General features: G+C 41.7%; 1 protein-coding gene across 4 annotated transcripts in view; it reads right to left on the bottom strand.

Moving 5' to 3' along the window:
• PDZRN3 (PDZ domain containing ring finger 3) overlaps positions 1-27,703 on the bottom strand; it is a 224,759-nt gene that overhangs the window by 73,741 nt on the left and 123,315 nt on the right. The window contains exon 1 of one of the 4 annotated variants that reach the window (XM_011995371.1): positions 17,728-17,897. The exons of the other annotated variants lie outside the window; for them this stretch is intronic. Coding sequence (XP_011850761.1) covers positions 17,728-17,811 — 84 coding nt within the window. The 5' untranslated portion in view covers positions 17,812-17,897. Of the gene's footprint in view, positions 1-17,727; positions 17,898-27,703 lie in introns of those variants that run through there. 4 annotated transcript variants of the gene reach the window in all.

The following is a 27,703-nucleotide window of genomic DNA, read 5'->3' as shown; positions in this document are numbered from 1 at the left end:
CTCCAGAAGTGGAATTGGGGCAGGGGGGTGGGGGGAACAAAACTGGTACTTACTAGACATTACCATTTAAAATATACGTATCCTGTTGGTATGTTAAAACAAAATGCTTACTTTAAAAAGTAATAGGAATGGATTCATGGCAGGGAGAAAGAAATTTCTACCTTAGCTCACTTTTTTTTTTTTGAGACAGAGTCTCACTCTGTCGCCCAGGCTGGAGTGCAGTGGCGCGATCTTGGCTCACCGCAACCTCCGCCTCCTGGGTTCAAGTGATTCTCCTGCCTCAGCCTCCCAAGTAGCTGGGATTACAGGCGTCCACCACCATGCCCGGCTAATTTTTGTATTTTTAGTAGAGATGAGGTTTCAGAACGATGGCCAGGCTGGTTTCAAACTCCTGACCTCAGGTGATCCACCTGCCTCAGCCTCCCAAAGTGCTGGGATTACGGGCATGAGCCACCGAGCCCAGCCATACCTCAGCTCATATTAAGAGCACCATCAAGGCTCTGGAGTAGAGAAACAGTGTTGGTGAAGAAATGGTATATTGAGTGGAGAATGGCCCCAATATGGGTTTGCTGGGTTCCAGAGAGAACCGACTCTGGGATATTGACAGCCACACTCCTAGAGTGGGTGCTCTTCCATGTGCCCCTGGATTCCCTTACCTCTTCCTCCATATCTGACCTGGTCCTGTTTCTCATCATTTTGCAAGCCCAGTGCTTGCCACCACAGAGACGTCACTGTAGTCTAAATGTATGTGTCTCTCCAAAATGCGTATTTTGAAACCTAATCACCAAGGTGACGGTGTTAGGAGGTGGGGCTTTTGGTAGGTGATTCTGAGACCTCATGAATGCCATGAGTGCCCTTCTAAGGGGCCCCAGAGAGCACCCTTGCCCTTCCCACCATGTGATGATGCAGCAAGAAGGCACCATCTGTAAACCAGGAAATGGGTCTTCACTAGACACCAAATCTACTGACATCCTGATTATGGAATTCCCAGACTCCAGAACTGCAAGAAATAAAGTTCTGTTGTTTATAAGCCACCTATTTTATGGTATGTTGTTATAGCAGCCTGACCAGATGGAAACAGACATACAATGGCAGAGGCAGCAGCAGTTCTACCAGGGAAACTGGAGAGAGAGGCACACACGACTCAGAGACTGAGGGTTCGGTTACCAATGGGGAAAAATGTGGTCTGTCCTTGCTTTTTATTCTTTTTCTCCCTTGAAGGACTCTGAGCACAGTGGACCCTCCAAATATGGCCCTTGTCAATGGGTTAGTTTAGGTTGGGGTGGCTTTGCTTTCTTCATCCACACAATGAGAAAACAGGAGGCAACAGAGCAGTCTTCATGAGTAGATTCTGCTAGATGCCCAGTAGATGCCTGTAACAGCTGTTAACTGACCACTCCCAAGTCTGATGCCAATACCTCTCTTTCAGAGATGGGCCACCTCTAAGTATTGGTTTCTTGTACTGCTGAACAAAGCCAAGGGACTTTATCTTACAGGGTCAGGCAAACTCCCTGTGCGTAGATCCTATGCCTCAATGAGATGTTTTTAAATAGTCTTTTTCCCACTTAAAGTAATTTTTCTCCAATGTTTATGCTTATTTGAAGTTTTCATGCAAACTAGCATTTATTGAACACTTACTGCATACTAGGTACAGTGCTAGGAAACTGACCTGTATGATCTCATAGATCTCAAAGCATGCATTTTGAGCATCTCATACATTTTGAGATTGTATGAGTCCGTTCTCACACCGCTATGAAGAAATACCTGAGACTGGGTAATTTATAAAGAAAAGAGGTTTTTGGGCCAGGCACAGTGGCTCACACCTGTAATTCCAGCACACTGGGAGGCCGAGGCAGGTAGATCCCGAGGTCAGGAGTTCGAGACTAGCATGGCCAATATGGTGAAACCCCATCTCTACTAAAAATACAACAAAATTAGCCAGACATGGTGGCATGCGCCTGTAGCCACAGCTACTCTCCTGAGACAGGAGAATCACTTCAACCCGGGAGGTGGAGGTTGCAGTGAGCCAAGATTGCACCACTGCACTCTAGCCTGGGCAACAGAGCAAAGCTCCATCTAAAAAAGGAAAGGAAAGGGAAAAGGGAAAAGGGAAAGGGAAAGGAAAGGAAAGAAAAAGAAAAGAGGTTTAATTGACTCTCAGTTCTGCATTGCTGGGGAGGCCTCAGTAAACTGACAATCATGGAGGAAGCACCTCTTCACAGGGCGGCAGAAGAGAAAATGAGTGCCAGCAGGGGAAAATGCCAGATGCTTATAAAACCATCAGCTCTCCTGAGAACTCACTATCAGGGAAACCACCCCATAATAATTCAGTTACCTCCCACCAGGTCCCTCCCATAACACGTGGGGATTATAATTCAAGATGAGATTTGGGTGGGGACACAGCCTAACCATATCATGAATTAAGTACTTTTTACTTTCTTTCATCTTTAACTTTTATTTTAGGTTCAAGGGTACATGTGCAGGTTTGTTTTATAGGTAAACTCATGTCATGGGGGTGTGCACATTATTTCATCACTCAGGTACTAAGCCCAGTACCTAATAGTTATTTTTTTCTGCTCCTCTCCCTCCTTCCACCCTTCACCCTCAAGCAGGCTCCAGTATCTGTTGTTCTCTTCTTTGTGTCCATGAATTCGCATCACTTAGTTCACACTTACAAGTGAGAACATGTGGTATTTGGTTTTTTGTTCCTGCTAGTTTGCTAAGGATAATGCCCCCCAACTCGATCCATGCTCCTGCAAAAGACATAGTCTTGTTCTTTTTATGGCTGCACAGTATTTCATGGTGTATATGGACCACATTTTCTTTATCCAATCTGTCACTCATGGGCATTTAGGTTGATTCCATGTCTTTGCTATTGTGAAGAGAAGTACTCTTCTTTTATATCCACCTAACAGATGGGGAACCTGAGACTCAGAACAGTTAAGAACTTGCCCAGGTCACCCGGCTAATATGTGGCAGGCAGGAGCCACATCCGGATGTCTGCCTATGGAAGTCCATGCACGCCTTTCCACTAGAGTTCACTGCACTTCCCCTTTCAAGTGAAAAGTGCAGATGACAATGTTTGTGGAAGCTGACAGAATCTTTTATTGTTAGAATTCTCATATATACATCATGGGGGCTTTGTAAATGATTTATTGAGGTAAAATATACATATATAACGTACCATCTTTTCCATTTTCAAGTGTACAGTTCAGTGGTAATAAACACATTCACATTCCTTTTTGTGGTGGTTGTTCTAAGCAACTAAAAGTTTGTTGATTTTGAGAATTACTGTAACAGCAAAAGAAAAGTCTGAGCAAAAGAATCCTGTCACTGAAAAAAAAAAATCAATAGGTGAGAGTGCAATGACGGGGCAAATCACTACCTATGCTAACATTCTCTCCGTTGATCCTTACTCCCTGCATTATGACTTGTGTCTTTCATGGACTTGAGCTTTATTCTCCACCATGATGGCCGAAAGTTACTACAGACCCATTCAGCAAACCCAGTGGCCCCTCATCTGTTGGAGTCATTAAATCAAAGTAAACACTACCAACAATCTTCAACTCAAATCCTGATTCATATTGACCATCCACTGGAAATGACAGGCTTCTTACAAAGTAAGAAATTTTAAAATTCTCCACAGGGAGTACATCAGGTATCTGACAAATATGGTCTCGCCATTTTCTTTATGATAACCACGTTTTCTAAATGCAAAGTTATAGCATTGAATATAGCAGGAAGGTGTCCTTAGTAAGAGTTCTTAAATAAGAAGTTGATCAAAGAACAAAGAAACAAATTAATAATACTTATTTTCATCTAGTAAATGAATTCAACACAGCCTTTTGTATGATTAGGCAGAAACATAGAGATTGTTTTTTATTTTTTACTTTTTTTTGAGAGGGGAGTCTCGCTCTGTCACCCAGGCTGGAGTGCAGTGGCACAATCTCGGCTCACTGCAACCTCTACCTCCCAGGTTCAAGCAATTCTCCTGCTTCAGCCTCCTGAGTAGCTGGGATTACAGGCGCATACCACCATGCTGGGCTAATTTTTGTATTTTTAGCAGAGATGGGGTTTCACCATGTTGGCCAGGCTGGTCTCAAACTCCTGACCTCAGGTGATCAACCCACCTCAGCCTTCCGAAGTGCTGGGATTATATGCATGAGCCACCGCACCTGGCCGAGATTTATTTTATATTTGCTATTACTCATTATAGTATGTGTAAGTTGATCTCAGAACGAATGAATCAGCAGAGACCAGCACTGTGTCTCATTTTATCGTTAGGAAGCGGCTGAAAATCTAAACCCTATCATTTATTTCAGTGAAAAGAGATATGCCTGAAAAGAATTAACCATGAGTCAGGCTTATTCTACATGTATAGGTTTTTATTTTTAGCATTCTGCAGCATTCTTAGTCAATTTTGCAGATAATTCAGGAAGCTATATAAATATGGAATGGGCAGCATGAGTTTGGAGACCAAAGAAATCTCAAAAGAAATCATTTGGAAACTTCTCCCATTTAATTAAATAAACAAACATCAGAGAGATCTGTTGTTAGTGGAACCCATCTCATGAATGTATTAGGTAATGGTTACCACAAATGCATTGATGTTAAAAATGGGCAGTTGGCTTCATTCATCTATTGAGAGACACCATCTCCCCATCCTCACCCTACAACAATAGCTGAAGTTCCTAAGATAATCTAGACATGAAACACACAACTTTTCTTGTAGATTATTGACTTTCTCTTTCAAAATGAAATCTGGAGAAGTTAAGCCATTTAGATGGTTTTGTGGACAGCAGATGCATCATATCACAGACATGTCATGTGTACATAAAAAAGTATGTGTTGTGGCAACTGCCAAGTCATTCACAGCCTGAGGTTCCCCAAGGACAGGGGTTCAGCCATGGGGCGGCCAGAGAAAGGGTCATGATTCACTCTGGCAGGGCCAGTGCTTGGACAGAGTTGCCTTTAATTGCCTGGCTGTCATCTCCCAGATACTCTTGGGTGACATTGTAGCTACAGTAATGAAGAAAATAAATACACAGAATCTCATATATTCCTTGATCCTGAAATGCTCTATTTATTTGCTCAATATTCATTAACGAGAGAAAAAATCAGATCATCTCTCATGTTTCACATCGATACCATATATCATTTTTGCTTGAGTATAAACTGACATATGTGTTCTTTCAATTATATGAAAAGCAAGATGTCAGATACATTACACGTTTGCAATGATGCTGTTCTTTATGCTCACACTTTTGATCGGGAAGGTTTGCAGTTGAAAGGCAAGGATAATCAGCTCAGAACAATCTGAATGGTAATTTTCTCTAGAGGTATAAAGTCATACTTTTGTCATTAAAAGGTCACATAGTTCATGAACCTTTAAAAAGGAACTTGAGGCCGAGGCGGGCGGATCATGAGGTCAGGAGATCGAAACCATCCTGGCTAACATGGTGAAATCCCGTCTCTACTAAAAATACAAAAAATTAGCTGGGCATGGTGGCAGGCGCCTGTAGTCCCAGCTACTCGGGAGGCTGAGGCAGGAGAATGGCGTGAACCCGGGAGGTGGAGCTTGCAGTGAGCAGAGATCGCGCCACTGCACTCCAGCCTAGGCAACAGAGAGAGACTCCGTCTCGAAAAAAAAAAAGGAACTTGATTTCATTTGGGTCTAGAATTTTTCACCATATTGCAGAAAGTAGCAAGGGGTAAGTCTGAAACACTTTAGTTTGGGTGTGATGGCGTGTCAAGAGAAAACTGAGCTTTCCACTTGTATTCTCAATACCTCTCTGCATGCGGTGCTCTGCAAGTGGTGCCTCATTCTGTCACTTAACAACAGCCATTGTTTAAGTGGCCCCCATCAGATACAGGGGCCACTCTAAGCTCTTTGCACACATCATAGCACATTTAACATTTTCAACTACCTTTTGCCTTAAGTATTATTGGCCCACACTTTTACAAATGAGAAGGGAGGCTTAATGGGACTAAGTATTATGCCCAGAATCAGGACTCACAGCCAGGTCTGTCTTGCTTCCAAACCCTGTGCTCTTGACCAGCTAAATATGCAATCACCTTCAGTCATTTTGTTTTGTGACTACTTACTATTAAGACCACCTCTGATAGGAAGAGAAAGGAGAGATGCTAGGACAAAGTGTTACCATTGCAAGTAAGGTTGGCATACATGTGAGAAGCGAAGACAAGGGTCAAAAAGAGGTGGTCATCTTGTTGGGTTAGCCATGGCCAAATTCCTGCTTTCCCAGGGCTCGCTGCATTGTGACTTCAAGCAGGGCCCATCCTTACTTGGTTAGACTCCAGCACGAAAGGGTTACCGAAAGCATGAAGCAGAGAGCTTGGTCTCTCCAGTGGAAGAAGCTTATTCCTATGACACAGTATTTGAAAGGTGCCTGGTTACTTAGTCTGAAAAGGTATTGTCCCCGAGATGATTGGAGACACTAGTAGCACCAGAAGCCATTTCTTCAGTCACATGCTACTACTTATTACAGACATTCTCCTTTATTTGAAAACTCCATATGTACACATTTACTATGCGGGGATCTGTAACTTAGAAAAGGGTGTCTCCCAGTCAGAATGGCTATTATTAAAAAGTCACAAAATAACAGATGCTGGCAAGGTTGTGGAGAAAAAGGAACACTTTTACATTGTTGGGGGGAGTGTAAATTAGTTCAACCACTGTGGAAGACAGTGTGGCAATTCCTCAAATACCTACAGAGAGAAATCTCCAGCAACCCCATTATTGGGTATATCTCAAAGGAATATAAATAATTCTATTATAAAGACACATGTGCATGTATGTTCACTGCAGCACTATTCACAATAGCAAAGATATGGAATCAACCTAAATGCCCATCAATGATAGACTGGATAAAGAAAATGTGGTGGCCAGGCGCGGTGGCTCACGCCTGTAATCCCAGCACTTTGGGAGACTGACGCAGGCAGATCACGAGGGCAGGAGATAGAGACCATCTGGGTAAGACAGTGAAACCTCGTCTCTACTAAAAATACAAAAAATTAGCCAGGCCGAGATCGCACTACTGCATTCCAGCCTGAGTGACAGAGTGAGACTCTGTCTCAAAAAAAAAAAAAAGAAAATACGGTACATATACACCATGGAAAAATAACTAATGGATAGTAGACTTAACACCTGGGTGATGAAATAATCTGTACAGCCCCCATGACACACGTTTACCTATGTAACAAACCTGCACACCCTGCACGTTACCCCTGAACTTAAAAGTTTAAAAAAAAGTCCTATGTATTCTTTTTTATTCTTTTTTTTTTTTTTTTTTTTTGAGATGGAGTCTTGCACTGTCGCCCGAGCTGGAGTGCAATGGCACGATCTTGGCTCACTGCAACCTCTGCCTCCTGGGTTCACGGGATTCTCCTGCCTCAGCCTCCCAAGTAGCTGGGATCACAGGTGTACACCACCACACCCGGCTATTTTTTTGTATTTTTTGTAGAGATGGGGTTTCACCATGTTGGCCAGGCTGGTCTTGAACTCCTGACCTCGTGATCCGCCCACCTCGGCCTCCCAAAGTACTGAGATTATAGGCGTGAGCCACAGTGCCTGGCCCTGTGTATTCTTTATTGGGTAATTCCTAGATACTTTATGGATTTTGTTACTCACTATTGTGAGTAATATCTTTTTTTGTCATATTCTAGTTGGTTATTATATTGGTATAGAAAGTGCACTGCTGATTTATGTAAGTTGACCTTATATCAAATAACATTGTTGAACTCTCATACGAGCTCTAACTGACATTGTTGAACTCTCATATAAGCTCTAAACTCTGCTGATTTTCTATGTTGATAATTACATCATCTATAAATGATGACTATTATGTCTCTTCCCTTCCAGTTTCTGTATTTTGTTTATTTTTCTTATTATATTGGTTAGAATCCCCAGTACAATGTTGAGTCATTATTAAAATAAAGATAAAGGGCATCCTTAAATTTTCCTGTATTACAAAAGAAAAAAAAAGTGTCTCTTTTTAAAAAAATCGGAACCTAGATTCTGCTCTAATTTTTTTTATTGACAGATAAGATTGTATGTATTTATCATGTATGACATGATGTTTTGAAGTACATATACATTACGGGATGGCTAAATCAAGCTAATTAATATATGCATTACCTATCATAGTGGTCATTTTTGGGGTGAGAATACTTAAAATCTACTCTTAACACTTTTCAAGAATACAATATATTATTATGTAGTCATCATGTTGTACAATAGATCTCTTGAACTTATTCCTCTTATTTAAGTGAAAATTTGTAACCTTTGACCAACGTCTTCCCAACCATCTGCTCTGCTAAATTTCTGAATACCTGTGATCACAAGTTTCTGTGGCTAAGTTGTCTCTAGGTTGCTTACCTGTAATATAATGAGTCTTAATTATGTTGGAATAGGGTATGCACCATCTCTTTCCCATGCTAAATGAAAGCACTCACAGGCAGAGTTGGTACAAAATTTATCACTGGAGCCCAGCCTCGTGCCTGGTACATAGCAGGTACTAAATAGGCAATGAATGATGAAGTGTACCTTCTTCTGAGTGTTTTAGTTTTTGCATTTTGAATCTCAGTCTCTCCTTTTTTGTATATTTCCCTTCCTTTACCTTAAATCAACTAACTTCTTTCTATAACAAATTGCCTTCCATAGATAGTGCCAGAGGATGTGGTCTGAATATTCACTGAGCTACCTGTTTCCAGCCTGCAGAATTAGAGAAGAAGATTTGGAAAACAAAACCCAGAATGAACAAACAAAACAAAACACAAAATATCCCTTTCCAATTTTGAAAGGAAAACCTCTTAAGGGACAGAAGTTGATGAACAAGATCTCACCATTATACAATGATGAAGCTGGCTCGCGGATGAGAAAACGGCTACTAGGAAGTCACGATTATTGTTGTACATTATTTGTGTTTAGTGCCAGAGAAACGATTTTCTTTCTGTAATATCTTTGCCTCAATAAAATTAAGAACGTAGTGTAAGATCCAAATTCCCCCCAAAGGGGTCAGCTTAAAAAAATGTATTAGCTCTACTGCCACGGGGATTTATAGTTTCTCCTTTAATAGTTACAGTCTGATATACCATAAGTTTTGTTGGTCACTAGGTGGATTCATTTATCTTTCTTTTGAAACACACGTTGAATGTTTTAAGCAAATTCTGGCCCTTCAATTGATTGAATTTTGCATTGAGGAATGAATTGTTGAATGACTTTGGAATATGTCTCCAAAACAGGAAGACCTTAAAATAAAAACAGATATTGAAGACTGTATTTTCTTGATTGTCAGTCAAGCTAGTTATGCTTTACTCTAAAGCTTTGTCTATCAGGCAAGAAAGGAAAAGGCAATTGGGGGCTCTCTCCTTGCAGAGCCTGATGTCTGGGAATATAACACCAGTTTATTCACAGCAGGAGCCTGCTATAATTGGCAGTTCCATTTTCCCCTACTAGAGGGTAATTCTCTAGTGAAGAAAACACAGTGTTAACAAGATTTTACAAATTTGACATATGGTATCCTATCGAAAATGACCAACAAAAGTTCCTTATCTCCCCAAACAAATGCAGTTATCACAGGATAGGACTACAAAGAGTGACAGAAAAGAAAGGAGGGGGAGACGGCCCTTGGAGTTCTTTTATAGGGCCTGTAAATCTGTGGTCTTAACAAAAAACCCACTAATAACAACAAAAGGTAAGACACGGTGGCTGTGTCTCCAAGAGTTGGTGATGAAATGACGATAAAACCTCACCTGAACACGGTGCTTCATTAACAACAGTTGATTACGGCTAGGGCATTTGGAGTGAGGATTCTGGCCCAGGAGTGAATCCTTAGTGAGTCTATTCAGTTTAGGATGGGGCTGGTCCACAGAGCAAGTAAGAGGAAATAAAAGACATGCGGGAACTAGCAACAATTCTGGGTTTAACCTCACCCTTTCCCTTAACACACAGAAATATTTGTAGAAAGGGTCAAATTGTTTTGATGTGGATCCAAAATGGGCTTCTTTATTATAATATAAATCTTGTTTAAAACCATACCTCCCCAATGAGGTCTCTGGTTTCTGTTTTAACAAAAGAATGAAAGAAAGATTATTCTGGAACATAAAACACTAGGCAGAATGTATGCAAATTTTCCAGAAAAAGCAGAGCAAGGATTTGTGTTCTCTTTCCACTTGAACATATTAAGTGATGCATCATTTCATTCTTCCTCTGTAGGTCATTTGGGTAACTTCTAAAAAGGGGCAAAAATGGGTCCCCAGGAATTTATCCTGGATCTGCTGCTAAGATGCCCACAGTTTATTGTCTACAGCCATAATCTAGGGACTGTCATCAGACCCCATCTGATGTTCCATCTGACCCCAGCTGCAGAGATGGTGCAGGAAATGGAGATTCACTTTCAGGTTGGTGATCTCAAGGGCATTACAGAATGGGATTAATGAGCAACTTCCAAGCACCATGTACTCACAGTAAAGCCACAGAGTCAGGTTAAGTCCTAATTTTCATGGGGAATTAAATTCCTTTTGATACCACCTGGTGACATATAATTGACAATCAACTGGAATCTACCCAGGTGAAGGAAGTAGCAGGATGGCAAAGCCAATTTTTTTGTTTCAGTATACTCAATGACACACACACTCAAATACAAAAGGACCAATATTTGTTTCTCCGCTTAGATTATTTGCTCACTCAGTGTTCCTGTTCATTTCTTCTTTCCTGCCTAGATATTCTACACAGCAATTCCCAGTAACACCTGAGCTGTTTTTAAGCAGTGGAGGGACAGGCAGGCCTTGAGTTAACACTGAATCCCATAGCAAGAGTCTGGCTTTATCAAATCTCTTGCCATCTTTCAGATTACGAAAGAGTCTCAGTTCGGTGCTGCTACATCTTTTGCACCTTGCTAATATTTGCTAATCTCAGTGGGAGATAAGAACCTCAGAGTGTCACACAGTAGAACCCAGCTAGCATCTAATAATGGGCTGCTTTCATTCTGTTCATTCTTATGGCTATTCCCTCTACTTATGACAAGCATTACTGATTTTCCATTTTTAGAAGTTAGAGAATGTTTTCATGGAAAATACAGTTACTCCTGCTAAGTGAAATAAGCCAGTTACAAAAGGACAAGTACTGTATAATTCCACTTATATGAGGTACCTGGGGTAGTCAAATTCATAGAGACAGGAAGTAGAATGGAGGCTGCCAGGGCTAGAGGAAGGAGGGAATTAGGAGTTGTCATTTATTGGATAAAGAGTTTCATTTTTTGCAAGATGAAAAAATCCTGGAGATTGGTCACACAACAACGCCAATATATTTAACACCATTGCACTGCACATCTAAATATGGTTAAGGATGGCAAATTTTATGTTATGTATACTGTACCATAATAATCATACATAAAAAGCTGAAGAGGGAGGCAGAGAGGAGGATCAGAGGAAGCTGTGGCTATGGAAGCAGCATCAGAGAGATGGAACACTGCTGGCTTTGGAAATGGGAAGGGGCCATAAGCCAAGAAATATGGGCAGCCTCTAGAAGCTGGAAAAGTCAAGGAAACAGATTTTCCCTTAGAGCCTCCAGAAAAGAATGCAGCCATGTTCACACCTTGATTACAGTCTGGTTACACATTTTGATTCCGGCTTCCAGGACTTACAAATTTGTGTTGTTTTAAGCACTTTTCTTCCCCTCCCCATGCCCCAAATACAGTTGTTCACTCATTTTTTTTTTTGAGTCAATTAAAGCACATTTGGAAATTATAGTGACAAGGTACATGTCTATGGAGAAACCATGAAGATGGCATGAGAATGCTTAATGTTTGAAAAGAAACCCTATCTCCTGGGCTACAAAAGTCAAACCATGTTTTCTAAGATCTCTTATACACAAAAGGCATCATGACCATGGTGACAGATTGAAATAGTATTTAACATGCTTTAAATAACGCCAACTGAGGTAGTGTTAATTTTTAAAAGCACCCCCACCCAAACCCTCTCATTGTGTTGACTGATGCAAAAGTGCACCAGAGGTTAATTTGGAGATCTGGAGCCAGCAATCCTGGGTTTAACCCTGGCTCTGTCACTTACTAGCTGAATAAACTTGGGCTTGTCACCTAACCTCAGAGCCTCAGTTTCTGCATTTGAGAAATGGGATCATTAGCACCTCCCTCAAAGGAGCTACTATGAGAATCAAAGAAGATGCATACCAACTTTTAGTTCAGGCCTGACACTTAATAGGTGTTCAAGTAATATTGGCTGCTATTATTATTGTGATTATGCTTGTTGTTACTAGGCATTTTCATGCTACCAAATATCTATTTTATTTCTTTCAAGAAAAAAATGATTCTTTTTTTGTTGTTGTTGAGACGGAGTCTCACTCTGTCACTCAGGCTGGCATTCAGTGGCATGATCTTTGCTCACTGCAACCTTCGCTTCCTGGGTTCAAGCAGTTCTCTGCCTCAGCCTGCCGAGTAGCTGGAATTACAGGTGCCCACCACCACGCCCAGATGATTTTTGTATTTTTAGTACAAACAAGGTTTCACTATGTTGGCCAGGCTGGTCTTGAACTCCTGACCTCGTGATCCATCCACCTCAGCCTCCCAAAGTGCTGGGATTACAGGCATGAGCCACTGCTCCCAGTCATGATTCATCTCTTTAACACAAATTAGATCTGAGCAACTCTAGCCACCAGTGGAGGTTGCATTATTTGAAGTCATGGTGACTTTGGAGTCTTCCATCAAGGTAGGGTATGCATGCTCTTGGGGATGGCTCTGCTTTTAGTGAAATTCACTAACACTCTGTGCTTACTCACTGTGATTACAATCACTGTTCATGTAGGGGTCAGCCCAAAAGCTTTTAGCCAGCTCATATTTAAAGCCTGACCCAAATGCCAGGTTTGTCCACAGCTGTCATTTATCAGTAACACAATACCTCAGGGCAATGTACTCATCAAATGCTTATTGACTTAAGCTGATGATTTTTCCCCCCATAACATTAGAAAATATTACTTCTGATTTAAATGTTTTCTTTGCAGGATGGAAATTTAAACAAAGTCCTATTTACATGGCACCCATTTTCTGATTGGATGCACTGATTGATTGAAGGTGAGCATTTACTCATGAAAATATCTTGGTAGCTTAAGGCAGGGTTTCTCAGCTTCAGCCCTACTGACATCTTGGGCCAGATAGTTCTATGTTGAAAGCAGATAGTTCAATGTGCTGTATGTTGTAGGATGTCTAGCAGCATCGCTGGCCTCTACCCACTAGATGCTAGTAGTCCTTCCTCCTCAGCAGTGACAACCAAAACCGTCTCCAGACATTGTTAAATGTTCCTTGGGGGCAAAATTGCCTCCAGGTGAGAACCACTGCATTGGGGTATGATATCAGCTCTGAGATTACTAACTAATCAAGATTAGTGGCTCTTGGCTAAAAATATAATTAAAATATTGAACATAGGAAGATTCATAGTTATGGCTACCAGTTGTGAATAATTTAAAAGAAGCATTTTTATATTTTTAATAGTGTCCCTCAATCAATAAATTTAAATTAAATGTAACAAGTGAAACTGCTTTGTAAACTATACAGTGTGAGATAACTAAAATTATACCAGTGTGCTCTGAGACTATATAAAGGATGGGCTGCTTGAAGAACTAACCTTCATGAAGTCTGTGCTGTGTGCTAAGTACTTTGTTCATACCAGCTCATTTGAGCCTCATCCACTAGCTTTCATGGAGGAGGAAAAGCTCAGGAAAGAGAAGTAACATGATCAAGGTCACTCAGCTAGTAAGAGGTGGTGGTAGGATTTGAATCTAGGGCTGTAACTCTCCAAAGCCTAATGCTCCCCCACCCTACCTATTGCCCGCCATGTGCTGTGGATGCTGTTCTTGAACGAGAGGGAAATACTCCTGTGCTCCTTGACAAGTCCTGGAAACAATGCACAGACATCTAGAGAAGCCAGCCACAGATGGAGTGAAATCTGTCACCTAGAGCTGAAGCCATTTGAAATGGTTAACTCAAGAATACATTCAGGACCCAAAGACCCACTGTGCCATTCATTCCAACCAACTAGTCCTAAACTGACATTTTTGAGATCCATTGTTAGTATGTGCTATTCTTTGCCCCTTAAACATTCAGAAAATTAAGCTTCAGTGAAAATATCTGGGAGAAACACATTCCAAATTGACTTAGACAACAAAAGGAAACAATTGAGGTTCCGTTGTGCAATTTTTAAACTTGATGTCTGTGATGTGTTGAAATGCACCCCTCCACCCGACCCACTCAAAAGATATGCTAGAGTCCTAACGGCCAGTCCCTCAGAATACAACCTTATTTGGAAATAGGGTCTTTGCAGAGGCAATTAAGTAAAAATGAGGTCATTAGGGTCAGCCCTAATCCAACATGACCAGTGTCTTCATAAAAAGGGGATATTTGGAGACAGAGGGACGACGATGTGAAGACACACAGAACACCATGTGAAGACAGGGCACTGGAGTGGTGCATCTTGCAACCCAGGAACGCCAAAGCTTGCCAGCAAACCACCCAGAAGCTAGGAAGAAGCAAAAAAAGGCTCCCCTACAGGTTTCACAGGGAACATGGCCCTGAAAACACCTTGATTTTGGGTGTCTAGCCTTCAGAACTTTGAGACAATACATTTCTCTTTTTTCAGCCACCTAGTTTACAGTACTTTGTAAATGCAGCCCAAAAAACTCATATAGTATCTATGTAACAAATTAATCTAGGGGCTTCTAGAGAACTTTACCTTTATGAGAGTAAAGCAAACCAAGTGTTCTGAGGTGGCTTGTCATCTGAGTGGTGCCTGCCATATGCATGTGTTGGACCCGGGCCATGTCCTCTGAGGGGTCCTCACCCATGCCAACTGGCAGCTGGGCCCAGTCAGCCTTCCCCACTGGTTTTGCCCTCAAGGAGGGCTGGGACTCCCTTGCTGTCTGTCACCGGTTTCTCCCCACTTCTTGGCCTCTCAGTTCACATCCTCAAGGCTTGTCTTTTCTAGTTCCCAGGCAAAATGGCCCCCTGGCTTTAGCGCCTTCCTTTTAGAATGTTTATTCACATGAATTCTAATGGATTTCTACAATATCACATTTTAAAAAATTTACCATGTGACAGCAATATAAATGGAATATAAATGGGTCCAGGAAAAAAAAAAAAGACTATTTAGTAATCACTGAAACACAAGTGGCATCAATGTTCACACTCACCTGGAATGCAGGTAGACAGGGATAAGCTAGTGGGCTATGAGGGAAAAGACCAACAACACAGCCTTTTCTCAAAATGTCTTAAGCTGAAGTGTCATCGTGATTTACTATCTTTAAGATACTGTTGTGGAGAGAGATCTAGGTGAAAGTTAAAAAGTTCACATCTGGTGTTAGCAAAGCAATGCAGAAAACAACACACAGCTCCTCTCTTTGGTGAGCGAGGCCAGCGCTGTTATCTAATTATTTCAATTCTGGCTTTGTTAGAGCTGCCAGGCTGGATTTGTTTATAGGTGTCCTTTCCTTCAAATCTGCCCACAGGGTCTCACCCACATCATTTGTCAGGGCTAAATAGCCCGAGGCCAAGAGTAGACATTTACTTACAGAATCTTCAGACTCTTTTAAATAGGCCTTTGGGATCTCACCACTGACCATTCTGTCGCAAGAGGCTCAGGGACACCTTGCCGGGTGTTCCTTTTAATTGACTAACCACGGTGTTGCTGTTCAAAATTGCTGTAACCCATATATGCCCTCGGTCTGAAGCTTCTAATGACCTTTCTCTGGCCCTCAACACATATGGCTGAGACAATGCAAACATAATTTGGAAGAGGAGTAAATTCAATAACTCAATTACAGCTGCACCAAAGCACCATTTATCAAACTCGGACCACAGCACTTTGTCTCTCTTAGCTCTCTGTTTTTCTGTGGCCAGGCATTTGGGGAAAGTTGCTAATCAATTTAGGAATGATTAAATTGAAATTTGTAACACTTTCCATTATTAAACCTTCAATCTTCATTATGGCAACTTAATGATTACATCATGGCTGAGAAAAACAAATTACGGGTAGCTGGTATCGTTCAGAAAGCTGGATTAGCAAGTAAAATGTCAAAAACACCAAAAGTTTAATATGTGTGGTTGTATAAATGTTTGACATGTACAAAGGAATATCAAATTACTATTCACTTTCCAATACAAATATGCATTAAAGATATACTATGTTGGTCTTTATTGCATTCTTTGTCTGTTTATATAGATTTAGTTAATTAACCTGCAGGGAACGGATGAAATCTGGGGACGTCTCAAAATTCTAGGCAAACCTGGATGTGTACACCTGAGCCTTATCCCTGAAGACAGTCCAACGATCTCAAGAGCCCCTGAAAGGGGTGTAACAGATAGAGATGCTCTCTACTTGGTATTACTCTTAGTAAGTGTACTCTGTGTTTATATTCTACAACCTTCCACTATGTCTTTTTCCTGTGTTTCCTCTCAAACGGTAGTTCTCTGACCAAAAACTCTTTTGCAAAAATATATTTTTTTCTCTTCGCTTTAATGACAGGGCCAATATTTGGTGCAAGTTCTCTGCAAATTCTACCATTAGCCACATCCTTCCAAGTCCTGGCAGCCAACTGAGACCCAGCAGGGCTCCATCTGTCTTTGGGTATTGACATTTTGATGGGTTCTAATTGTGGGCAGTCAAGAAAGAATGTGAAATTCAGAGGAATGGGAGGATTGTTGGTGGTAAAGAGGGAAAAAAACCCCCAGAAATTGGAGATACACAGGCCCATTTAAACATTATAGGAATTATGGGATAGGTGATGATCGCAATGATGATAAAAATGGTAAGAATAGTAAGGGAGAGTTTATCATGAGTCAGATGACATGCTAAGCACTTTCACTGAAATTCAATCTTCACTATAATCCTTTGAAGTATTACTATTTTCCTTACAGGATATATGAAGAAACAGAGGCTCAGAGAAGTTAGGCACTTACTCTGAGTAAAATGCCAGGAGCAGACCCACATGGTGAGGAACTGGGGCCTCTTGCCAAGAGCCATGGGAGTGAAACTCGAGGTGGATCCTCTGGCCCCAGTCAAGCCTCAGATGACTGCTGCCCCAGTCAACATCCTAACACAGCTTTGTGAGAGACCCTGAAACAGAACCACTCGAGTGAGCCACTCCTGGGTGCCTGACATTCAGCAACTGTGTGACATAATAAATGGTTGCTGTTTAAGCCACTAGGTGTTGGGGTAATTTATTACACAGTAATAGATAACTAATATACTTGTCACACATCTACTAAGCAGTAGAGCCCGGACTCAAACCTAAGCTTATCTGGCTCTAGGGTCCATGTTCTTGACCACAGTGCTACACTGTTTCCCCGATGCTTCTAAACCACTCCTTTACGCACCTAGTATCTTCTTTGAGGGAAAACACACATTAATTTTGTTCCCACTGCCACGTTGATAGGCACTTTCAGAACTTGCTATGGTCTTCACCAGCCTGTCAATCACCAAAGAAAAAGATCAAAGGTAACATGGCTCATGGTACAGACAGATGGGAAAATTCCCAGTGCTTGGCAGGTGCGCCCTTCTCCTTGCTTTGATCAGCCTAGGAAGTTTACTTTACACACGCAGTATTTCTAAAGCAAACTGCTATCGGTGGTGTATAATGAGCAAATACAATCACATCTTATAATTACCTTATTCATTAAAAAAGGTGGAGCAGATTAAACTCGCGAAATGCCATCTTCCACCATGGGGTTTATATATTAGAGTAAATTTACTGAACAATAAGATCATCCTCTTGTGTTCCATCTTCATTTAAAAATTGACTCAGTGAAGAAAGTGGCCTGCAGGTTTCATTGTGATCTAAGCTTCGTTTATGTTGAGAGCACTCAGCAAATGCTATGGTTATGGCAAGGGTGTACACTTTTAAGATCACAGAATAGGGAGGCACTAAACAAAAGAGGAGCAGCAGGAGCCCCATCCATTTCAGGCCCTGGGAAAGGTCCCCCTTGCTAAGTGAAGTGGGGAAAATGGGCCGTAAGGTATTAAGAAAGGAGCAAGCTGTGAAATGAACCAAGGGGTGTATGGTGAGGTTCATGACCCTGCAGCCTCATAACACAGTCCTTCAGCCCTGGGGTGGCTAATGAAGGGTGATGTCTGGAAATTAATGGAGTGTTTTGGGGTGTGAGGGTGAAAATGAGAGCACAGTGATTTTTCCACAGTCTTTTCTGCTCAAAGAGTCAGACAGAATGCTTACCGAAGCTTCCAGGATTTAGATAAGTTAATACTTCACCATTACATTATTAGAATGAGGAAGCCCAGGCATTGGGTATCCAAGCATCTTCTTTTTGAAAAACAGAAGGGATCACCAGCTCTACAAAGAAGAAAGGGAATAAAGACAGGCCAGTCTGACTCCAAGCTCTGATGTTCATGAGGCATGGGCCTTCATTTTCTTCTGTTTTAATTCAAAAGGCCCCTTTAACTAAGAGGACCCTGCAAAAACCCTCTACTGAGAGATCATACCCTAATCACATCCTTCCAAAAGCCTCACAGATAGATATTTATGGCAAATACAAAACACCAAGCGTGCTGAGTTATGAAAGGCGATTTGTTCATCTGTGAATTGAGACCTGAAACCTTTCTACTTTCCTGTTAGCTGTCATTTTTCTCCCACAAATGAAATGAATAATTCCTCCTCATGGCAGTCAATTTCAAATTCACAGGGTTCCTCCCCACTCTGAACCCATTATGTTTTGTTGCATAAAACCCATCTCATAAAATAAACCTCTCAAAGTTGTAAATTAAAAAATACACATTCTTGAGAAAATGTCAAATGCAGGCCTGAGAGAAAGGCCAAAAAACCCATTTAGGGGAATACTGCAGTGAATCCGTCCCCAGAAAATTGGGGGAAAACACTCAGATGGGTGATTGAATATAAATTCACTGCCTTCAGCCAGTTGGTAATGAAATGAACTTTTAGCTAGGGGTTGCTATATACTTTAGAACTGACTATAAGATGAGCCATGCCCACAGTACTGGAAGATCAAAAAATATGTACCAGAATATTAAAATAAAAGCTGGAGTGAACAAATGGCAGAGGAGCAAATCCAAGCGTTTGACACCATCTCAGGACATGCAAATGAGAAGCCACAGAAAACACCGTTCAAACATGCATGGTGGTTGCACCTACCTGCAAAATGTACCACAGACTGATTGCTTAGGCTGATAGACTTTTGGTGGCAGATTCGTAATTTTGGGGAAGTTTTCCTAAGCTCAGCCTCCCACCTTCATGGCTTTGGAATGTGATTTAACATTCTTAGAAACATGGACCACTGTGGCAGTCAGCCTCCAACATGGCCTTAATGATCCCTGCCTCTTGGTACACATGCCCTTGGATAGTATCATAGTTCGTTCTTCCATTGCTATAAAGAACTACCTGAGACCAGATAATTTATAAAGCAAAGAGGTTTAATTGGCCCACAGTTCCACAGGCTATACAGGAGCATGGCTGGGGAGGCCTCAGGAAACTTAAAACCACGGCAGAAGGTGAAGGAGAAGTCGGCACATTTTTACCTGGCCAGAGCAGGAAGAGAGATAGACAGTGAAGGGAAAAGTGATACACACTTTCAAACAACCAGATCTTGTGAGAATTCTATCACTAGACAGCACTAGGAGGATGCTGCTAAACCATGAGAAACCACCCCCACAATCCAATCACCTCCCACCAGGACCCCCCTTCAACATCGGGGTTTACAATTCAACATGAGATTTGGGTGGGGTCACAGAGCCAAACGATATCAGGTAGTACGTTGTTCCCACACTGTCCCAAGGTTGTTCTGTGTGACCAACAGAAAATGGCAGGAGTGATGGCATGCTACTTTCATGGTTAGGTTATAAAAGAGACCGCATCTTCCATTTTTTGCTTGTTCTTGTACACACGTACCCACTCTTTGATCATTTGCTCTGGGGGAAGCCAGTTGATGTATCGCAAGGAGCCCTTTGGAAAGACCCATGTTTAGAGGTACTGAGGCCTCTTACCAATAGCCAGTGAAGACCTGAGGCTCTGTAAACAGCCCTATGAGTGAACCATCATGGAAGCCGACCCTCAGCTGAGCCTTCAGATGACTACAGTACCAGTAGACAGCTTGACTGCAACCTCATAGGACTACCCAGCTAAGTGTCTTCCAGGTTTATGACCCTCAGAAATTGTGTGAGACAACTGCTTTTTTTTTTTTAAGCACTAAATATGGGGCCAATTTGTTACACGCAATAGATAACTACAGTAACTACCACTGATAACATATACTTATTGAGTTCTTATAAAATATTAGACAGCATGTGAAATGTTTTTCATGAACTATCTCGCTTAATAATGGATCATATTCTATTAGGCAGGCACCATCATTATTATACCTTGACACACCTCATGGGGTTCTATTATGGATTAAATGACAAAGCATTCAGAACAGTGCCTGGTACACAGTAGTAACTTATTAAATGTTAGCTATAAAGATTATTATTATACTCATTAGGCAGAGGAGAAAACCAAGGCTTAGCAAGAAGTATCTTGCTCCAGGCCACATAACTAGGAAGCAAAAAATATAGATTCCAGGTCTCACTGGTTCCAAGATCCATCTTCTTAACTCAGAATGTCATCTCTGACAAAGCAGTCTCCAACAAACAAACAAAAATGCATGCTAAATGTGAGACAGATAATTCCTGGATTGTCCACAGTCTTGGATTAACCATAGTCTTGGATTATTAAAATTAAAGTCCGCTTGGTGAGAGCTGCTGAGCCAACAGTATTCCCTAATGTCCAAAAATGTTCTCCAACATTCAAATATAATGAAAACAAAGACTCGTGAGCAAAAAATCACCCATAAATCAGTATATTTTAATTTGAATTTCAGGATTTACTGAATATCAACGACATTTAGAGTATGGAACTGGTTAGGTGCTGCCATGAATCCCTAAAATCATCACTATCTTTGTGTATCAGTCTATTCTCACACTGCTCTAAGAAACACCCAAGACTGGGTAATTAATAAAGAAAGGAGGTTTAACAGGCTCACAGTTCCACATGGCTGGGGAAGTCTCACGATCATGGTGGAAAGTGAAGAAAGAACAAAGGCATGTCTTACGTGGTGGCAGGCAAGGGACGTGTGCAGGGGAACTGTCCTGTATAAAACCATCAGATCTCGTGAGACTTATTCATTATCATGACAATAGCATGGGGAAAACCCATCCCCATGATTCAATTATCTCCCACTGGGTCCCTCCCATGAAACATGGAGATTATGGGAATTATAATTCAAGATGAGATTTGGGTGGGGACACAGCCAAATGATACCACTTTGAGACGAAATCAAAGCAAAGAAGGGGGAATTTGCATTACTTTGGCCAAATCCTGAACCTCTATAGAACTGTGACTTAAAACAGGGGTTCCCAACCCCAGGACTGGTACTAGTCTGTGGCCTGTTAGGAACTGGGCCTCACAGCAGGAAGGGAGAGGTGGGTGAGTGAGCGAAGCTTCATCTATATTTACAGCTGCTCCCCATCGCTTGCATCACCATCTGAGCTCTGTCTCCTGTCAGATCAGCAGTGACATTAGATTTTCATAGGAGCACGGACTCTATCGCAAACTGTGCTTAAGAGGGATCTAGGTTGTGCACTCCTTATAAAAATCTAATGCCTGATGATCTGTCACTGTCTCCCATCAGCCCCAGATGAGACCATCCAGTTGCAAGGCTCCTACTGATTCTAGATTACGGTGAATTATATAATTATTTAATTATATATTACAATGTAATGATAATAGAGATAAAGTGCACAATAAATGTAATGCGCCTGAATCATTCCAAAATTATCAACCTCTGCCCCGGCTCGCCAACCCCAGTTCATGGAAAAACTGTCTTCCATGAAACTAGTCCCTGGTGCCAAAAAGGTTGGGGACCACTGACTGAAAAGGTAGTTGTAATAGTTGTTGTAGAATTTTAAACTGTCAAAAGAAAGGTCCAGTTCTCTGAACCATGTTGCTGTTTTCTTCAGTGCATCCCAGGTGGGGTTATAACCCACAGAAGATTAAAGTGGGGCTAAAAGAAACCACATGCTAACAATGGTTAAAAACACATTTTGGCCAAGTCTTACAGAACTGATTAATTGGCATATAGCCTTTATTCTCGGAGCAGAAACTTAGGTTCTATGTGTAATGGCAAAAATCGCAATTACTTTTGCACCAACCTAATAATTCACCACTGAATGAGTATCTGTTCACTATCAAGACTGACTTCCACGAGCATTTAAAAGAAATGTGGCCTGAATCCTATTCTACCTTCAATAATTCTCTGCTCCTTTGAGCTTAGGTAGCTTGAAAAAGGTCCTGGCTTTTAAAGATCTCATTTCTTTAGGATACTATCATCATATATGAGAATAACCCAGCAACTTCAAATAAAACTGCCACTGTAAGCATCCATGCTATTTCAGCCCCCAAGGAAGAAAAGTTAAATTCCTTCTGTTTATCAGTGTTTTCAAGTTGTAAAGAGACCAATTAGCAGAATATGACCATAAGGGTCTCTCTGGCATGGTCGGGCTCCTTTTTGCCAGCGTACACCTTCTTGAAGTAAAAAAAGTGACTTCCTTTTTCACTGTTATTCCATTGCTTGGCCACATTCAATAACTCTCCAGGAATACCAAGGGGAGTCATCCAACAGCCTGCTGTAGCTCAGGCCAGGCACCTGTTGGAATTGATCAAACCCTTCATCGATGGGTGGCTCAGCCTGAGAAGCCAATCACAATTTCTGCTGGCACAGCAGAGTGCTTCAAAATGGTCTTTGTAATAAGAGTTTGCCGAACAGGCCCCAGCCTTTCCCTTTTCCCTTGGTCTCAGTCTCTTCAAATAACATAACCAGATAGATGGAGCAACCCCCAAAAATCCCATCTCCCCTGCCGGACCCCAGCCCAGGCCTGTGCTCCCAATTCCTTATGTGAACTCAACTCCCCTTTCACAAATGTGGTAGGGACTCATGTTCACTATAAAAGAAAAATACAATTCATACATGGCTATAGGTGGTATTATTTTGTAAAACTAAACATGTATGAGTTGGGGGGGTAGGTGATGAGGGGAAGGAAAGGAAATTAGGTTAGCTGCAAGGGACAGGGTAGTACATTGGAATACAATTTCCAATATAGATGCAGGCACCAGGTGTTCCAATAAACTCTTTTGTTTGTAATGTGATTTTATTGGGGGCAATCCAATTATGAAGAAGTTCAAGCCACCATCCTTGGGGTAGGACCTGAGGCCAGGGTCTAACTATTAATAACTCTATTAATACTCCCCCATCACTAGACAAAGCAGTCTGCCCTTGGCCACTGTGACTACCTGTCAGAGAGTGCCCTGATTCTAAAACCATTGGGGCATGAAGGCCAGCCTGGCTGAAGTCACTGTTGTCGAAACAGTGGCCAACAGGCTATAACGGCTAAGAGAATTTAAATCTCTCAGAGGTTAGCACCCAGGGCAGGCCCTTCGTGTTCTGGTTTTAATACCTCCCTTGACCCTCCATACTCTGCCTCTGTTGAAATTCAAGCAGAATTTCTTGGCTCTTGTTCAAGATCCAGGCAAGAAGGCTCAGACCTTTGGTTTTCTGCACACATAGGTCTCTCGGCTTGGAAAGGCTTCCAAATTTTAGTCTAACTTCTTTGTCTGGCTCTCTTCTCAAACATGCTGACTGAATACTCCACCATGTTCTTTCCTGGACATACTCTCTAGCCAGCTTTTCAAGCCTGACATAGAAAGTTCTCCCCGGCCCTCCTGCCAACCTCATCACCCAGAGTGCACCCCAGCCTCTGTAAAAGCACTGACTCATAGAGAAGCAGGGTTGATATTTCCACTTCTTTCTCCACTAGACTATGTGTTCCTTAAAAGTAAAGACTTGTCTTTAATTGATTCTGTATCTCTGGCATCCAGTACAACAACATCACCAGATGATATATCTGTCTAAAGAAACAGTGTCCTTCCCCAAGCCCTGCTCCCAACCTGGTATGCATATTTTGGCCAAAGCCCCTTGCATTCATATTAGTTTCTTAACATGTTTCATAACATTTTCTCTCCCATTAAAATAAGAGCACAAGCTGTTTCTATACTTTCTTCTGGTCACTGATGGCTTCTTTATATATACTATTTCATTTAATGCCAATCATCCTAAGAATTACATACTCATATTCTTCTTCATTTACAGCTAGGGAATTAGGGCTTGAGTAAGTGACTTGCCCATGGTCATGTTTAGTAAATGGTAGAGTTGAAATGTGGCCCCAGCCGGTACTGATGCAGACACAGATGTTCTCACTGCTATGCACACAGACTTCCTGCTCTCTGATGATTCCTACATGGCTCTGAGTCCTCTGACACAAAGACTATGTGTGGTCATTAGGCACAGCAGAGGGCAAATGGGTCACAGAGCTCGGCCAGGAGTTTATCACTTCAGAGACTAATCTTTTCCCTTGACTTAAAAATAACCAAGAATGAAGAGAATATAATTTATTAAAATAAAATGTTTGAGGGCAGGATTTTTTTTTTTTCTTTTTGAGATGGAGTTTCACTCTCGTTGCCCAGGCTGGAGTGCAATGGTGTGATCTTGGCTCACCACAAGGTTCAAGGGATTCTCCTGCCTCAGCCTCCCAAGTAGCTGGGATTACAGGCATGCGCCACCACATCTGGCTAATTTTGTATTTCTAGTAGAGATGGGGTTTCTCCATGTTGGTCAGGCTGGTCTCGAACTCCTGATCTCAGGTGATCCACCCGCCTCGGCCTCCCAAAGTGCTGGGAGTACAGGCATGAGCGACCACACCTGGCCTGAGGGCAGGATTCTATCTCCTATGAGACTGAAAGCTAGACACAGAGATACCCATTGAGTTCATGAGCAGCAAACCTCTTACTCTTATTTCTTGCCCTTAAAAATGGAAATATTCAAATTTATAAATAGGTTGTTCATAAAACTTAGAGTGTAATTTTAAAAGTATAATGGACATCAGCAATTATCCAATCATTTTATAGAAAAGAACAGAACAGTCCAGAAGAGAGAAAAAGACAAAAAAAGAATTCCCCCCTCCCTTCCAAAAAACAGAAACCATCCCTTCACACCCACAAAGCTAGCTAGTGGTAGTATTAGGACTAAACACAGATGTCCTGAATCACGCCTAGCATTCTTTCCATTACGCAAAGATGGCAAGCAAACGGTTTTCAACATTACGAGCATCTTTGATAGACTGACAGTGGCTGTCTGGAGTGATACACTGAGAGCACTCTGAAGCCATGGGTGGACTCTGAGGATAAGAATGTGATGATTAGTTATGTCTGATGCAGGTATGAGACAGAAGTAGAGAAGAGCTAGCTGCTCCCTTGTCAAGTCTGTTTTTCACAGAACTGTGTCTATTTAATTGTACTGTATTTATAATTCATTTCAAGAACAATTATATGAATACCACCACAGGTTTAGTTCATTAGATTGTTTCTCTGTTTCTAAGAGAAAACACATTTTGATAGAAACCCTGGGCCCATCCTTAAAGGAAAGCCACAAAGACAAGGAGATAAATCCACTGGAGAGTCTCAACTCTTCATTCTCTTCTAAAAATAAAATAGTGGACAACTTTAGATAGACACAACCTCTCCTACGTGTCTATAGTGACTGTCATTCATCTAGGCCTCTCAGAATGCCCAAATCACACATTTACTACCTGGCTCCTTTGAGGTTTTTGTTGTTGTTGTTATTGTGTTTGTTCTTAAATCTCTGACAGTCTTCAACTCCATTTTTTAAAACATCATGTACCCCAAAGGTGGCAAATCTCCTCTATCTTGGAAATCCCCTGGGCAAGCTCAATTAAATACCTAAACATACTTTAAGGAGTCGGGTAGTGCCCTTAGATATCCTCAGGGCTGGTCTGGACAGCCCCTCAGCAACAAAAGGACCCCAGGTTGCTACAAGACGCCATTACGTAGTGACACAGAATGTATGGGGCCTTTAACTTACACTGTTTCTGAGCACAGGCCACAACCTGTTGTTTATTCAGCGCAGATTCAGAAGCTATGCTACTTGCTTTGGGTCAATCCAAAGGAGGCACTGCTCTCCAGCTTTCATCATTACATATGCATGATTTTTCCTTGGACACCAAGGGGCTTAGGAAATTGCTTTTGATGGTACTTATTTTACAGTAAATTAAACTCTAGTGCATTAGGGAACAGAAGAGAACAAACATGCACGCCTTGCCTTCGCTTTATAACCCAGGGTAGAAGATAAAACTTTCTGCGAACTTCAGAGGAGGTCAATTAACGAAGAAAAGATTACTGTGATTGTCACAGAGATACCAGGCATCTGAGTGACTGCTCAAAGCACTCAGAAAGGAGAATGTCACCAAAAAAATCTACAAGTATGAAGGGAAGAGGCTTCATTTTGAAGCAATCTGTAGGAAACCACAGAGATGTTCCTTCTTGAACTTGCTTTTTCCCCATTTGTAAAGTCAACATAATGAAGATACAAGAAAGAGCAGTTGATTTAAAGCCTTTTAGTTAGATGCATTTTTAATGCAAGCTGGATACTCTGTCAACATACCTTCACAGTGCTGCTGGCTGTCCTAGGAAGGAAATGTGCCCTGGGTTCACAAATGCTGAAGTGTTTACAGAGAAGGAGAAATTTATTTTTGCATTTTCCAGATGCTATCATGATGCTCTTTCAGGTTTCTCTCATCTGGGGAAAGTGGCTGCCATACAGTTAAGCAAATATATACTTATTCTTTAAGTGGCATATATGGAAGTGACATAAATTAATTGCATATGCTACAAAGAGAGGTAGATAATATGAAATCCAGAAATGACAACTACAACCCACTCAGTGAAAAGGTGAGTTGGGTTTAATTGACAAGACCAGGAAGGGTAGCCCAGAAGGAGGAGAGAGTGAATGCAAAGGCTTGGCAGCAGAACATTCCCAGATGTATTTGGGAGGCAGTTTGGCTGATGTTTGGGCTGGGCAGAGCAGGCTACAGTGGGAAGTGGTATGTGTGAAATGCTGTGAAGGGCCTTGGAGGCCAGGCAAAGTGACTAGAACCATATTCTCTACCAGGAAACCGTCAGAACTTCACCCATTAGGAAAAGATATATCAAATCGAGGTTTTAGAAAAATTTTAATGCTTGAAGGTATTATAAAAGAAAGGGTTGCAGGAGGGAAGGAAAAAGTGGAGGGAGGTAGAATCTATGGAAGGAGGTATAACAATCCTGGCAAATGTGATGGGAGGGTCTGGGGTGGATAAGGAGGGGATGATATGAGAAATAATTTAAAGTTAGAACCGGAAGGAATTGACAGGGGGTAAGAAGCAGAGTCTAAAGCATCTCTAAGATGTCCTATGTTAAGAAAGACTGGAAAGGCAAAGAGGAGGAGAAGGAGAGAGAGAAAGTGCAGGAGTTTGGATTCATATACCTTAGGTTTGAGGTATATTGACATTTGAGCAGAGATGTCCCAGGTCAGGGTTCTGGAGCAGAGGCGTGGGTAATTTGGCAGTTGCCAAAGTCATGAGATTACTCAGTGTATGCACGAGAGTAGTGAGGCCAGAGGATCATTTTCCAATGGAGGGGGGTGGTTAGTTCGATGCCCCAGAGAACAGAGGGAAAGGTGAGAACTGACAGTACTTGTTGGATGTGATGGCAGAAAGGCCCTACAAATCC

The sequence above is a fragment of the Mandrillus leucophaeus genome, unplaced genomic scaffold (assembly GCF_000951045.1).
Source record: "Mandrillus leucophaeus isolate KB7577 unplaced genomic scaffold, Mleu.le_1.0 Scaffold485, whole genome shotgun sequence".
NCBI classification, from domain to species: domain Eukaryota; kingdom Metazoa; phylum Chordata; class Mammalia; order Primates; family Cercopithecidae; genus Mandrillus; species Mandrillus leucophaeus.
Note: the sequence above shows the minus strand (reverse complement) of the source record. Positions and strands in the feature narration are given on the sequence as shown.